Raw genomic sequence first — 14,188 nt, forward strand, 5'->3', positions numbered from 1 at the left:
AGTTCATTGAAAAGGGTGCATCTTTTAATTGCGATTTATGTAAGATTCGCAATGCAGCTTAGAGTGGTGAATAAGTTCGACATTAGGGGGTTTCACAAGTAATGCAATTTCTGGGTTTGCTTATACTGACTGCAGGTAACCTATCTCCCAAAAATTACTTAGACTAAGGCTAAGTTCCGGCATAACTCATCATTGTTTATTCCAGTGTTGCCGCAACTTTGTAATGGCAAAAAATAAAACGTAGGTAGAAGTGGAAACGGCTGCAAATTAGCCAACACTTCTCACCTTTCATCATGTTCAACTCATATTCATATAGCCAATACAACTATGCATTTACCCATAAGAAAAAAAGTAAATTTTCTATATCTCGTATTACCTGAAATCGTTTTATATCAGACAATATAATGTTCTGCTGCTGCTTACTGGGGGTCTGTGTGTATGCTTCGAATGTACCTGTATCTTTGAAATAATAAGAACTAGGTTATAGATTTGTTATAGATTTGTTCTAAAAATAACAATAATTTTATTAATTAACTTTCCATTTTAAATAAATCTACCAAAATTGCCTTATACCTCATTTAATCGAGGGACAAAATTATTCACACAACTCAAAGTCATGCCACTTAAATCAAACATTTTAGCAATAAAATGTAACTGAAGCATTTGAAAATGTACCGCTACAGCCGAAATTTATAATTTTACATTGAATTTCCGACATTCTATATTGTTATTTGGGCAAGTAAGTTGTAATTATTTAAAATGGATCGAAAATTAAAAGAAACTACCGCAGAAGAAGGAAAAATAATTTTAAACTTACATAAACAAAATATGTCTAGTGCCGAAATATCTAAATAGAAGCAGATATAGTACTTTCAGCATCATAAAGCGCTTTGAAGGCAAAGAAAACCTTCAAAGTCGTGCTCATACCGGTAGACATCGCAGGCTGAACAACGCAGAAAAACGCCAAAAATTAAAAAGAATCCCAAAATTACCTCTACCCAGGTGGAAACAGAAGTTCGTGAAGAAATTGGAAAATTATTTATAATTTTACATTGAATTTCCGACATTCTATATTGTTATTTGGGCAAGTAAGTTGTAATTATTTAAAATGGATCGAAAATTAAAAGAAACTACCGCAGAAGAAGGAAAAATAATTTTAAACTTACATAAACAAAATATGTCTAGTGCCGAAATATCTAAATAGAAGCAGATATAGTACTTTCAGCATCATAAAGCGCTTTGAAGGCAAAGAAAACCTTCAAAGTCGTGCTCATACCGGTAGACATCGCAGGCTGAACAACGCAGAAAAACGCCAAAAATTAAAAAGAATCCCAAAATTACCTCTACCCAGGTGGAAACAGAAGTTCGTGAAGAAATTGGAAAATTATTCACGCAAAAACTGTACCCAGGACCTTGCATTGTGCTGCCTACAATTCACGAATATCACGAAAAAAACCATTCGCCATCAAGAGTTCTGGAGCAACGTTCTTTTTAGCGACGAGAGTAGGTTCAATGTTTTCAGTCAGATGGCAAAACACGGATCTGGAGAAAACTCAATACACATTAAATGTGCTCCCCATGTAATTCACAAATTAAATACAAATATTCCTTGAACTCTTTGTCGAATACCGTTACATTAGTTTAAAGCTTTGAATATTATTTTTTCTTAATACATAATTCACACTGTATACTGCATGGGCATACATACATATGTAAACGAACGAACTAGCGCACGCGACAAGATTGATGGTGCAACAACATATTGAACTGTTAACCGACCATATTCAATGCGTTTATTGTATGTAAAAACTACATAAATAAGTGTGTGTGTGTACGTGTAGAACAAAAAAGCGAGTTGTCCGCGCAGTGGATTGGAATGGAAAATATCACAAATGCCCAGATCGCTGCAAATGTATTGCATAAATTGTTGTTGTTGCCTCAATAATTCGTTTTATTTGCTTTTGTGCGGCTCTGCACTGACAGCTGCCACTGTGGATACTCATTAAGTTGAGCTGCCGTGGAATTCGCGGTCTTCCGGTGCGGCCGGCACGTCAACCACTTTCACTCTTGCAGCCGCTGGCGTAGCAATAATTGCCAAGCGGGCACTCGGCGAACACATTAAACACACCAGCAACTGCTCTGCGCTTGGATGAGCCTGCGTGTGTATGTGTGATGCTGCAAAGTGTGCAGCTGCAACATGCCGCGAACAACTGCATTTGGGATTTTCGCATCGCCCATAGTATTAGACGCAACGCTCGCTTGCTGCTGCTGTCACACGGCACATCGGCCAAATACTCGCAGTGTAAATTTAGAAACGGAGTCCCGAGAGCACCCCACGTCCGCGACCTCCATCGTGCAGCGATGAATGAATGAACTAACACTTGTCACAGTGTTGCTCATGTTGCATACACCACGGCCAGCACTGTGTGTTGCTCTTTGCTGCAACGCTTTTTATTTTTGGCACGAATTCGCTCGATGAATGAATTAAGTGCAGCTGCAAATACAGGGTGCACCATTTTAAGAGCCCATTCAAAATATTTAGATCTGTATTTTATGCTAGTGTGTACAAGTCTTCACGTTAATTTTCGCAGAGGCTCCGATCATATAACTAAGCATTCTTTTTATTCGACCTGCCTAATCTCCAGATCTCCTAGTGGCATGTAGCTGGATAATAGCCAAATAATGCGCACTTGAGCACATGTGGCATGTGGCATGTCGCATGTACGAGTGCAAGTGGCAATGGCAGCGCCATACAACACTAAATTACAGATGCATTCAATTGACAGGATTTTCCGGTGAGTTCACCTCACGGCTGATAAAAATAGCATGGCACCGCATGTAGCAGCCGCACGTCAAAATAAATATTTTATTTGCCTCTATGTGAGGGATCAAAGCAAAAATATTTGCGAACATAAATACATAATACACAACTATCTTGTATGTCATAAAAGTGTGTGGTAAGAAGGCAATTAAGCGCTCTGGGGCATGCCACAGCTAGACCTCACTGTTCAGCTGTGCGTGCGTTAACTTAAGGGTGGCTATGTCTGTCTGTATTGGCCTCTGAGCTCAAAATTTACCTTATTTAGATTGATACTTCTTTGCATCTACTTGTACTTAAAATGGTTTAAAAGGAGAATGCAGAAGAAACTAGTTTTGAAAGGACCCACATCTCAGATTGTTAACCAAAATAATTTGGATCGGTTGGAATGTTGTTATGCAATTAACCAATTATTAATTTGGAACGTGACCGAGTATTCTATTTCCACCTCGTACAGAGATTCATATTTGCATTTGAGCCGTTTTCTTGTTATGATATTTTATATTTTATTTTTTATTTTTATGCGCAATTGCCAAAACAGTAATCAACTTAACAGAGCGATTTGTCTCTTTTCGAATTTTTATTTTCTCATTATCAAAATGTTTCTTTAAATATATATTTTTTTTTTGCTTTTTTTTGACTAGATCTCAATTTGACCGTAATGCCATTTCAATATTGTCTTACCTTTTCTAAATAATGCCTCTAATGGGGGGATATCAGTCCTCACGACAAAAATTCGTATGGTAGTTCTAATTAAGAATTATTTACGCTATTAAGAATAACGGTTAGTAATACACATTTTTATTTACATGCATTTAAGAAAAGCATGTGAGAAATGTGTAGAAGAAAAGAGGAAATTTACCACAAAAAAAAGAGAAGTCTCCTGAAAAATCAAAACAATTGAAATTCAGTAGACAGCATGATAGATACAGATAGCACTATACCTGACATTTACTGGAACCTGCATGGGCATCTACAGAATGACAGCTATCATCGGGACACCATCGTTATTGCTTCTTGCAGCTGTTTGCGGTTAAACAAGTGGTTTCGGGTGGGCATAACAAGCATTTACACTTCACTCAAATCAAATCTGAAATCTGCTCGTTGTATGGCAATAAACAAGACAGGTGTGTGTCCACACATAGTACATGTAATAATTAGCAATCCATGCGGAATTTGAAATTTAGAACAACAAAAATGCGTGGTATATTAAACCATGGAAAACGCCCAATTGAGAGGAAACTCAGCTACAACGTCTGATATAGATTAACAGAAACAATTACTACAATTTCTAAAGTAAAACCAGAACTCTGAAATATTTAAACCAAATAACTTCGAAGGGTTGAAAATATTATGAAACAGAATATAAAAGTTATGAGAAAAACTCCTTAGTTTCCACATGCAACACTGCGTTTTGTTTGGGCACAATAGCTCGTCGCATAGCAACCGATGTTTTTACCTTATATTACACAGTACATAAACAACGTTCCCAGAAAAACAATGAATCAACGAGGTAACAGGACGTTTTAAGACTTTTCTGCAGCTAAATCGAAATGTCCAACACAATTTGAAGAGAAAGCGCCTACTATATTCAGGGACTCTACCACATTAATGGGCGCATCATGTTTTAAGTTTTGCAACTGCTGCCAAAGAAACAGGTAAGACAGGTAGGCGAGGTCAGCCGTGAAGTTATGTTATATTGCAAACAGTCACTAACTTGAAATTTATTAATTTGCAGAAATACCGTCGGCACACTTCCCGAAAAGCACGTAAAGCTTTTGTTACTCGGATCTATGGCCAGTGGCAAGACTGAAGTCGGCCACTTGTTGAGCCGTCAACACCGGCAAAGTTACGAGCCCACAAATGGAGTACAATATTTTCGGATGGAGTTTCTCGAACGGCAAGTGTCCGTCACCGAGGTGGGCGGTAGCACCGAAATGCAAAAGATATGGCATCATTACTTCCTAACGACAATGGGGATCATATACTGCTTCGACATGTCGGCCACATACGAAGAATTACGAAATTTCTTCGACTGCTTTCAACGCATACTAATGCATCCCCACGTACGAGGGAAACCTGTTTTATTATTAGCCACAAAAGCCGATCTGGCCGACGAAGGAGTCCAGCTGTACGATATTGAGAACACCTTTCAATTAGAGGCACTTGCGAAATATTACCTCAGCAGCGCTCGCGTGTGTTACATGGGCAAGAACATAGAACTAAACAGTATGTGGGACGGTGTGGCGTGGTTGGTTAAACACATTACAGACAATATGGACTTATTGCAGGCACGACTTAGAGCGGACGCTAATATGAAGGTAAAATTGAACAAGAAGAAATATTTCAAATATAAAAAACTCTCATTAATATCGCTTCGATAGATTTGGCAGGAACAACTCAATCGCTTGATGAGCGAAGGCCGAATCAAGCGAGGGCGTTATCGACAATTTCAGTATCACCTGAAAAACACGGCGCGCAGAAAAGTAACTAATTCAGATTTAAGATTCATAAAATATGTAGTTCAAAATCTGTGTCTTATTTCCTCAGATATGGTACCGCTCCTTCGCGCATTTTCGAGCCAAACGGATACGACCACACACAGCTCCAGCAACTATAAACCCGGCTGTGTTCAACCAACTGACGATAACAGAAGAATTAGCAGCAAAGTCGCTTGAGGAAGTCGAAACAAGTGATGTGCCAAATCTAAGTGAGCAAAAAGTGGCGGAAGTTTGAGTCTAAATGAGCGCCATTTGCCACTGATGTATATGAAAAGCACCTTATGCCAATACTTATTAAAATTCCAAAGACCTTTATTAGCATCAATTTATTCAATAAATTTTGTATACTCATACGAACATCTAGACGTACATTTAATCACTCTTGTAGACACTCGCTTCAATTTCGAAGCACATTATGTCTTTTCCTTGGCCTATCATTGCTTTTACCTTATACTCGCCCTCAGCACTGCGGTCTTGTAAGTCATATGACAAACCAAACAGCGAGTTGAACGATAATGTGAACTGTGAAAAATGAAATTCGTAAAAAGAAAAAATTGAATATCCCATTAAAGAACTCTACACAAACTTACCCCAGGCTGCGGCGGACACTTGCGCTCTTTTTCCGGTACCACTTTAGTGAACTGATACCACATTTCGTTTTCACTATACAGCGACGGGCACAAGTCCGGTCGGCGGATATTATAGATAGTATCAACCCACTCTCCTCGGGACCTCCTGTATATCTGCGCATCAAACTATCCGGCCCGGTAACAAGCACATTGTGAACACAAAACATATATATAGCTACTTAACGATTTACCTGAATAGGAACAGCCTTGTCGAATTCATGGATCAACTTGACATCTCCAGTGACTTTTATAAGGTCGTCTTCCCGCTCAAAAGACAGGCCCGAAATATCGAAGAACGTATCTATGAATTTATCAGGAAAGTCCTCACATGGCGTAAACACATCCTCGTTTTCTACGACAAAGTCATATTTAACAGCCTGTAAAAAAGATCGTAGTAAAACTCGGTCACGTAATGGTTTATGACATATGAACCTCAACTGCGCTCAAAAATGCGAACAGTGTTGCGAAGTAAAATATGTGCTCCAGTACGTTATGCGACATTTTTAACTAAACTGGCAATTTTCCATTACTTTTACACTATTTATATAGTAATATATGTAATATATGTATTGTACTAATGTAATCCGTATTTGTATCATCGACTTAATTTCCGAATAATTGAATTATCTTTCCATCTACAAGCCTTATTGAAGCACTGTAGAGTGAGCTCGCAGTTAGCTTATTAATTACTATTATGAAGGTCGCTTTACTTGTCAACGGACAATGTAACAGATGAGAAGATAATCAATGAACATTCTGGAGAAAGATAGCATATCACGCAAAAAATGTATAAACCTAAAAATAGGTAAATGGCCCAGCGTGATATTTCGAATGTGAATCCACTATTTATTCACTAAGTATTGAATTCCCATTATTTGAAATTGCTTATCATCGCCATCTCTAGGCGAATATCGAAAGAACGAAAGCTTTTTGAACAAACGGCTGATGGAAATGACTTGTCTCCCAAGCTTTTTAAAAGTGAGCTTTACAAGCTCTGTGTCTTTGAACTGCCTACAAGGATAATAACACAGTCCCCAAATACTGGGCAAAGTTAAGTTCAACGAGTAGCATAGATACTACATTTCTTAACACTTAATATACATTGTTTCTTACACTGTTAGTGGAAATGAGGCTATAAAAGACACACATATATGTACATATAATACTTTTACAATTTAAAAACAGCATTAAATTATATTTGAACACGAGTGTATAATGTCGATCGGGAGAACAAACCCTTTGTGAACATTTTTGAATTCAGTTTGTGCACACATAACGGTACATACATACACTTACGTACACTGTCAAATCCATCCGTCAATATATTTACAGCTCAATGCTCGTCTGCCACGGTACCCCTGCGCCCATTTCATATATCGCGAATAATAATTGTGATCAGTGATGAAATCTGAAAACAAAAACCGAACGACGATGTAACCGCAATTATGACGGAACATGAAGGGAAGAATTATAATAAAAGCGATTAAATCTTTATGTCACACCCAAACCCGTTCCCCTCCTTCCGTCACCCACAGAAACTCGAATTGTCACATGTTATGTTTGCGCTGAGGACACAAAATGTGGCACCAGGCGTAACGCGGCATCAGAGTGGCTGCGTGTTGATTGATGTCATTTCGAGTAAGCTATGATTGATGCTTGTGCACTCGTACACGCTTAGCGTCTGTAACAATCAAGCATTCGCAAATCCCTCCCTCAGAAAGCATTTCAGCAACAGAGTTAATAAAACAAGTTTTCATGGAAATAAGTAGGGCTTCAAAATAAGGATGTTGTTGAAACGATCAATTTTAACAACCGTTGTCACTTCCTGGATTCCATCTTTATTAATTGTGAGAAGATCACCGCCGCGAGAGCGCGATTATCGACATGACTGAAAGAAGAGGCGAATCTTACATGAGTGATACTGTTTGTATTAAAGAACATTATTTTTGGCAAATAATAATAAATACAAATTTAAAAAGCCATTGCACAATCAGAATATTTAATTAATTTCTTAAATAAGTATATTTGAAGAACTATTCTAGGCGCCAATAATCGGCAAACATCTGTTGAATTGCGCTTTGACACTTTGGCGTTGAAGACCTAACTTGATTGCAATTGACAGGCTTTGGCGGCATTGCAAACAAATTTTCTTGAATGCACTTCCGTCAGGCCGATTGAATTCAATCCTTGGCAAAGCCGCAGCATCATCACCGAGCCGTGAATTCGAATAATTCGAAAAATAAATGGCACGTTATTGGCAGCACCAACAGAACCGAACAGCTCTTCCTTCAATTCACATTTTTTCTTTCGGTTCACATTCAAATATCTATACACATATATTTGCCATTTCTATTACTTCTTCTTTTTTGGGAGACGCAAGTCTAATTTCAAGTTATATTCCGCATTCTTCTTGTCGATGCCACAACCACGAGACACAAATTAAGCGCGAAAAAGTGATGGAAGTTTCCAATTTGATGCGCTTTCTGTGCGGAAACTGAGGAAATAAAATTTCATTAAAGATATTTACTCTTTCACTTGATTGCTGGATCTTAGAAGTGGAGACAGTGTAATTGCGCACACTAACAAGAGAAAACCGGCAATTGTATTTGACAGCGCGTGCAACAAAGAAAACAAAGACGCATCCACCTCAACAACTGTTGAACTGTAATTCAAGACAGCGGCAAACGACTCACTTTCTGTGCTCTGACTATAGATCGTGACACTCGTTTATTGGCGAATTTGACCAAGTCTCTGTACTCAACCACTGCGCAGCAACGCTAAGCTTCGCTGATTAACTAAACAATATCGATTCGTGGTGATTTTCGGCTATCCCAATGATTCAAACCAATGTGGAGCAATTTAAAGAAAGCAGGAGAATTACTTACGAATACAGCGCTCATGAAATCATTGACAATCGATTTGGATGTTTGGATGTACTCCGTTAACGACACATACGCGCACGAAGTAAATTTAAATTTACTGCTTTTATGACGATCACAATGCTTGACTAAAAAGCACAGTACTGACGTTAAATATGTAAAGAAATCATTTTAAAGGGATTGTCTGTAATCATTTCAAACACACACGCGCTACACCCACTTGTCCCTTTAATTGTCCTTCAAATATCTAATTAACAGTCTGAATAGCATAACGGTTATTATAGGCTAATTTACTATTACAATTAATAAATATCTTCTTGGTACAACTCAGTTTATTTGTCTAAGAACTAATAATAATAATTTATAGGTAAGCCATTCAAATATACATATGCGTAAATATGAAACTTTACACATAAATAGGTGACTGGAATTTAAAGTGGATCCTGTTCGACTTGGTCAACCACTCTGATTCCCAGAGTTTCTATCAAAATTTGTGCATTTTTAACAACTTTGCGAATAAAATTCACGCAGAGCGAATGGGACAACAGTAAATACACATACATACATACGTATTGCTTGTCAAATTCGATGGTGAAATTGTAGCAGTGCAGCAGCAATTCAATGGGGCGATGCCAGTCCTCATCCGTGGAGGCAAACGGCAAATTGGATTATGTCACACAAGTTTTGATAGAAACTTTGAACGCTTTAGCATTTCTGCACACATGTAAAGTATTCCATTTTTCATTTATTGTTATTACCGGCACTACAAGTGGCACTTGCCCCAAACTGCTTGTTCGATAGCGGCTTCGACAGCGCCGAGAGTGGGCATTTGCAACAAACTGTAGTCAAACTCAATTTTCATTTTGCACGAAAATTTCACATGCATGTGTATGTTCTACGCTTCGCGTGCATAAAAAGTAGGCATGTCTGCCGTAAAAACCGGCAAAAGTGAAATAAATAAAATAATGCTGCGCAACAAAAACAAATACAACGGCGAGTGTTGCCAGCTTAAGTGATCGCTCTCGAACGCGTGAAAATCCACAAATTCTGAATTCAAAGTGCGTCGCTCGCCAGCCGCCGCTTGCGATGTGAGTGATGGCGTTGGGAGCAGCTGAACTAGCTCTTGTTGGCTTGGAACGCTTTGCGAGTTATTGTTGGGAAAGATTCGGAGGCAAAATTGAAAATTTGTCAACAATTTTCATAACAAAGAAGTAAGGGAAGGCTAATTTCGGGTGTCACCGAACATTTTATACTCTCGCAATTTATTTATTTAATTTTATTAATATAACAAACAATTTGACCGTTGTCGGCGATTTTTAGAAGGGCGATGCCACTCTTTAAATGCAGTATTTTTGTAAAGTTCTGATATATTCACTAGTGCTTAGTTTATATATTGTAAAGTAAACGAGATCGACTTCAAAGTTCTGGTACATGAGAAGTGGGCGTGGTTGTGAACTGATTTGGACTATTTTCGCAACATATCGTGGGGAAGCTAAGACGAAATTATGAACCGAATTTCATTGAAATTGATCGAGTAGCTTCTAATATATGGTTTTTGGCCCATAAGAGGGCGGAACCACGCCCATTTAAAATTTTGTATACCATTTTGAGTGAAGCTCTTCTGTACCATCTTTATTATGAAATTTAAGGTTTCTGGTGGTTTTCCTTACTAAATTAAAGCATTTTTAGTAGTTTTCAACATAACATTTGTATGAGAGGTAGGCGTGGTTATAATCCGATTTCCTCCATTTTTGGACTGTATAAGGTAGTACCTAAAAGAAACGACTACAAAGTTTCCCGATATAAATCTTTAGTAGTTTACGAGATATGTACAAAAAACTTAGTAGGGGCGGAGCTACACCCACTTCCCCAAAAAAATTACATCCACTTATCCCCTTCATAGTGCGATCCTTCATACCAAATTTTAAATAGCTTAATTTATGGCTTAGTTTTAGTTCATATGTTTTCGGTTATTGTCATTTTGAGAGCGTGGCAGTGGTTCGATTATCTATCTTCCAACTTAACCTTCTTATGGGGCCAAGAAATAGGTACGTCTTCCAAGTTTCATCAAGATATCTCAATTTTACTCAAGTTACAGCTTGCACGGACGGACGGACAGACAGACATCCGAATTTGAACTTTACTCGTCACCCTGATCATTTTGATATATATAACCCTATATCTAACTCGTTTAGTTTTAAGACTTACAACCAACCGTTATGTGAAACTATAATACTCTCTTTAGCAACTTTGTTGCGAGAGTATAAAAATCGTCACCACGTTACCAAATTACAGTGGACAACAGGAATCACATACACATACAGACAAGCATGCATTGCGACACTGTCACAAGGTTGAATTGCCCCAAACTCTCTAGTAGTGTAACTAGGACTAACTTATAGCGGTAATTGGAATAACAGCATTTTAAACGAATTCATCCACTCAAACCCCGATACGATTGAGAAAAGTTTAATGGACGAGAGAGAGAGTAGTAATAATAAATATTTATAAATTTAAATAGTTTATAGTGAATTTGGTGATATGTGATTTGGTTATTGTGAATTACAACTTACCAATCACGGCGATAATACTAGTGAATATCCTAGACTATATATAATATTGATTTTAAGATTGATTGCATATGAACAGAGAGATTGACAGAGGACCAGGGTTAGGACCGGGAGTTAATGACATCGTTCCTAGGGAACAAGTTGCATGCACTGCCGGGTTGTACTCTTGAAGCTGGTTTGCACAGGGAAGTGTGTTGGAGTATATGTGAGTATCTACACATATGCCTATGTAGCTTTGAATCACAACAAAGAAATGCTTTTAGTGCAGTCAATATGTGAAAATCAAGTTAAAAGTTCCGCAATCATATATGTTATACAGATTTAGTCCAGTCGCTGGGTATTATTTTTTCATTTGCCAAACTGCTGTTTTAAAGGAAGAAATATTTAAGAAAATCTAGAAAATATATTCTTATACTTATTACCAGAATATAAATTGCATTATTTGAATTCAAGTTTCAAGTGAATTTGTTGTTCCGAAGCAGGCGCTCCAATGCCGACAGCAAATTCTAGGATTGATTACCGACAATGAATGCAAAGAACTCCCTCCGCTGTGATAAGAAGATTGTTGAATATTTTTTAATGTATCGTCATATCATTTGTGTTTAGAAGAGCTTTCTTAAAAGTAAAGGGGGCGAAGTGAAACCAAAATAATTTATTGGGAAATTCCCACAACTTTCAACACTTTATGAATATTCATCACTCATGCCTATTTGTTGTTGCAATAAAAGTTTCCAAATTTACGCAATCGACCCAACCATTTGTGCGTACCTCCATAACTTCTGCCGGCCAGAACTAACACATACGCGAATGCCAAACATAACAGTAATGCATAGCGGCACATACACATGTGGTGAATGGTCCTAGCACATTCTTGGATAAGCTTGCCGATGAACATTCAAAAGCAACTTGCCATTTATCAAAGCAGCTCAATATGCGAGCTGTGCTAATTCTACGGTCACAATTACGCGGCCGAACTGGATGAGAGGACAGGTGGAGCAGGGAATCCTAAAGCGAATGTATGTATACTTTGTGTGGAATATGAGGAGTGCTTAACTAACTGTCAAGCATGACACATGACATACTTTAGTTTGGAAAATACATATGTATGTACATACATACGAGCACCGCAACAACATAAGCCACTCGTATCATTTGCGTCTCATAAATGGGAATTCTTGAAAGAAGCCGTCAGTTGTGCTCCTAATACAAACAGATTCACTGGGAGAAAGTGCACAATGACTCGATGTGGTTTACCGCAAGCGTGGGCGATATTATATATAGTTCAGCTGAGTTGTAGGGAAACTCTGCATAGTTGATACAATTTATTTACCAACGACGGCATAGAGCTGGTGTGGTTATTGCAAAAGTTTTAACACACGTTCCCAATTTTATCGATGGAACAAGCGAATCTATATTTTTTTACAATTAGTGACAAGATATACTCTCCAAATGGAGCTGCAATCATTTGAACGAAACCATCTGTGATAAAAAGAAAGCTCTTTCTTTATCCCTTCATAGCATCCCTGCGTTCTTCCATAAGTCCGACACTTAGCCGACAGTGTCGAATATAAGCTCACACGATTCCACATTATATTATCATTCAACAGCAATAAACTTGAACACAACTCCCGTACCTGTAAGAAATGTAACCATGCCGAAGTTTCCGAAATAGCAACAGGAATAAACAATGACAATGATAGTAACAACAATGAACAGGCATATATGCACAAAGGCAAGAATGTATATCACAACGGAATGCCGTCATTAATGTCATCAATGAAAGATTTATGATAGAAGGTGAAAGAAAATATTATATGACATCATTACCTAACGTCGTCGTCATTACTGTTATACACTGCAGAAAGCTCGTAATGCGCTAAAGCTGTATATACATACTAATATGTGAGTGCCATTAGGTTTTCGGCGATTATGGGCAACAAAAATATATACATTCATCTGTTTTTGAATAAATGTAGCAAGCTGTACTCAAGGAGCATATTAAACCACCGCCAAAAGTGTTAACCATATCCCACTTTGGCATAGATACTAAGAGTATATCTGTATTTGTTGAATATGAACCAGAATAACATACAAGGTATATTTCCCACTACAGTTTACTTTTTAGTGGAGAACACACACCCCACGTAATACATTCATATCACTCTTCCAGCATTTCTTCTAATACGCCAATATCTTTCTTTGGTACAACTCAGATTTGGTTTCTATGTCCTAACCATATCGCTCATTTACTTGAATTGTGTCATAACTCAAAAAACGCGATTTTTGAGTTGAGTATGCAGAAATGTGCGCAATTTCATCGTCCACAATGTATAAAAATTTCATTCCTATGCTTAGGAAAATATGCCGTTCTTAAAATTGTTATGTTGCATTAGTTTTTAACCACAATAACGAAACTTCTCAGATTTGCCAGAATTAGTTATAACGTTTTATGAAATAACGACATATTTTGTGTTCCAACACATATTGTGAAAATGTGAATTTGATTTTCTTTTCAGCAAGAACGACACATTTGACATATATATTTTTCACAAATAACGACATAATTCAAAGTGGGTCACATTTATATCCAAGAAAAAGCATTTGTACACTCTATTTGATCCATTTATGCTCAACATTGTATTTAATATATTACAGGCCACTAGATTTGCATTTTTCTATATTATCTAAATAAGAGACAATTGAAAACTTTAAATCGCTCTTCTGAAAAATCGATTTTTTTGAGTTGTGACACTATTCAAGTAAATGAGCGATTTATTTAAGATTCATCGTC

The 14,188-nt window shown here is 37.5% G+C and overlaps 2 protein-coding genes across 2 annotated transcripts; one reads left to right on the forward strand and one right to left on the reverse strand.

The window, feature by feature from the left end:
• Positions 1-3,113: 3,113 nt before the first annotated feature.
• LOC105212861 (ADP-ribosylation factor-like protein 13B) lies at positions 3,114-5,625 on the forward strand. The gene is made up of 4 exons (XM_029040621.2): positions 3,114-4,476; positions 4,557-5,139; positions 5,203-5,304; positions 5,369-5,625. Exons 1-4 carry the CDS (start codon positions 4,430-4,432, stop codon positions 5,552-5,554), a joined length of 918 nt encoding a protein of 305 aa, XP_028896454.1. The 5' UTR covers positions 3,114-4,429; the 3' UTR covers positions 5,555-5,625.
• LOC105212813 (uncharacterized) lies at positions 5,611-6,598 on the reverse strand. The gene is made up of 4 exons (XM_011185102.3): positions 6,381-6,598; positions 6,140-6,325; positions 5,910-6,074; positions 5,611-5,841 (listed from the first exon to the last, which is right to left on the reverse strand). The coding sequence occupies exons 1-4, from the start codon at positions 6,447-6,449 to the stop codon at positions 5,692-5,694; spliced, it is 570 nt and encodes a 189-aa protein (XP_011183404.1). The 5' UTR covers positions 6,450-6,598; the 3' UTR covers positions 5,611-5,691.
• Positions 6,599-14,188: the final 7,590 nt, after the last annotated feature.

This window comes from Zeugodacus cucurbitae, chromosome 5 (genome assembly GCF_028554725.1).
Source record: "Zeugodacus cucurbitae isolate PBARC_wt_2022May chromosome 5, idZeuCucr1.2, whole genome shotgun sequence".
Taxonomy (NCBI): Eukaryota; Metazoa; Arthropoda; class Insecta; order Diptera; family Tephritidae; genus Zeugodacus; species Zeugodacus cucurbitae.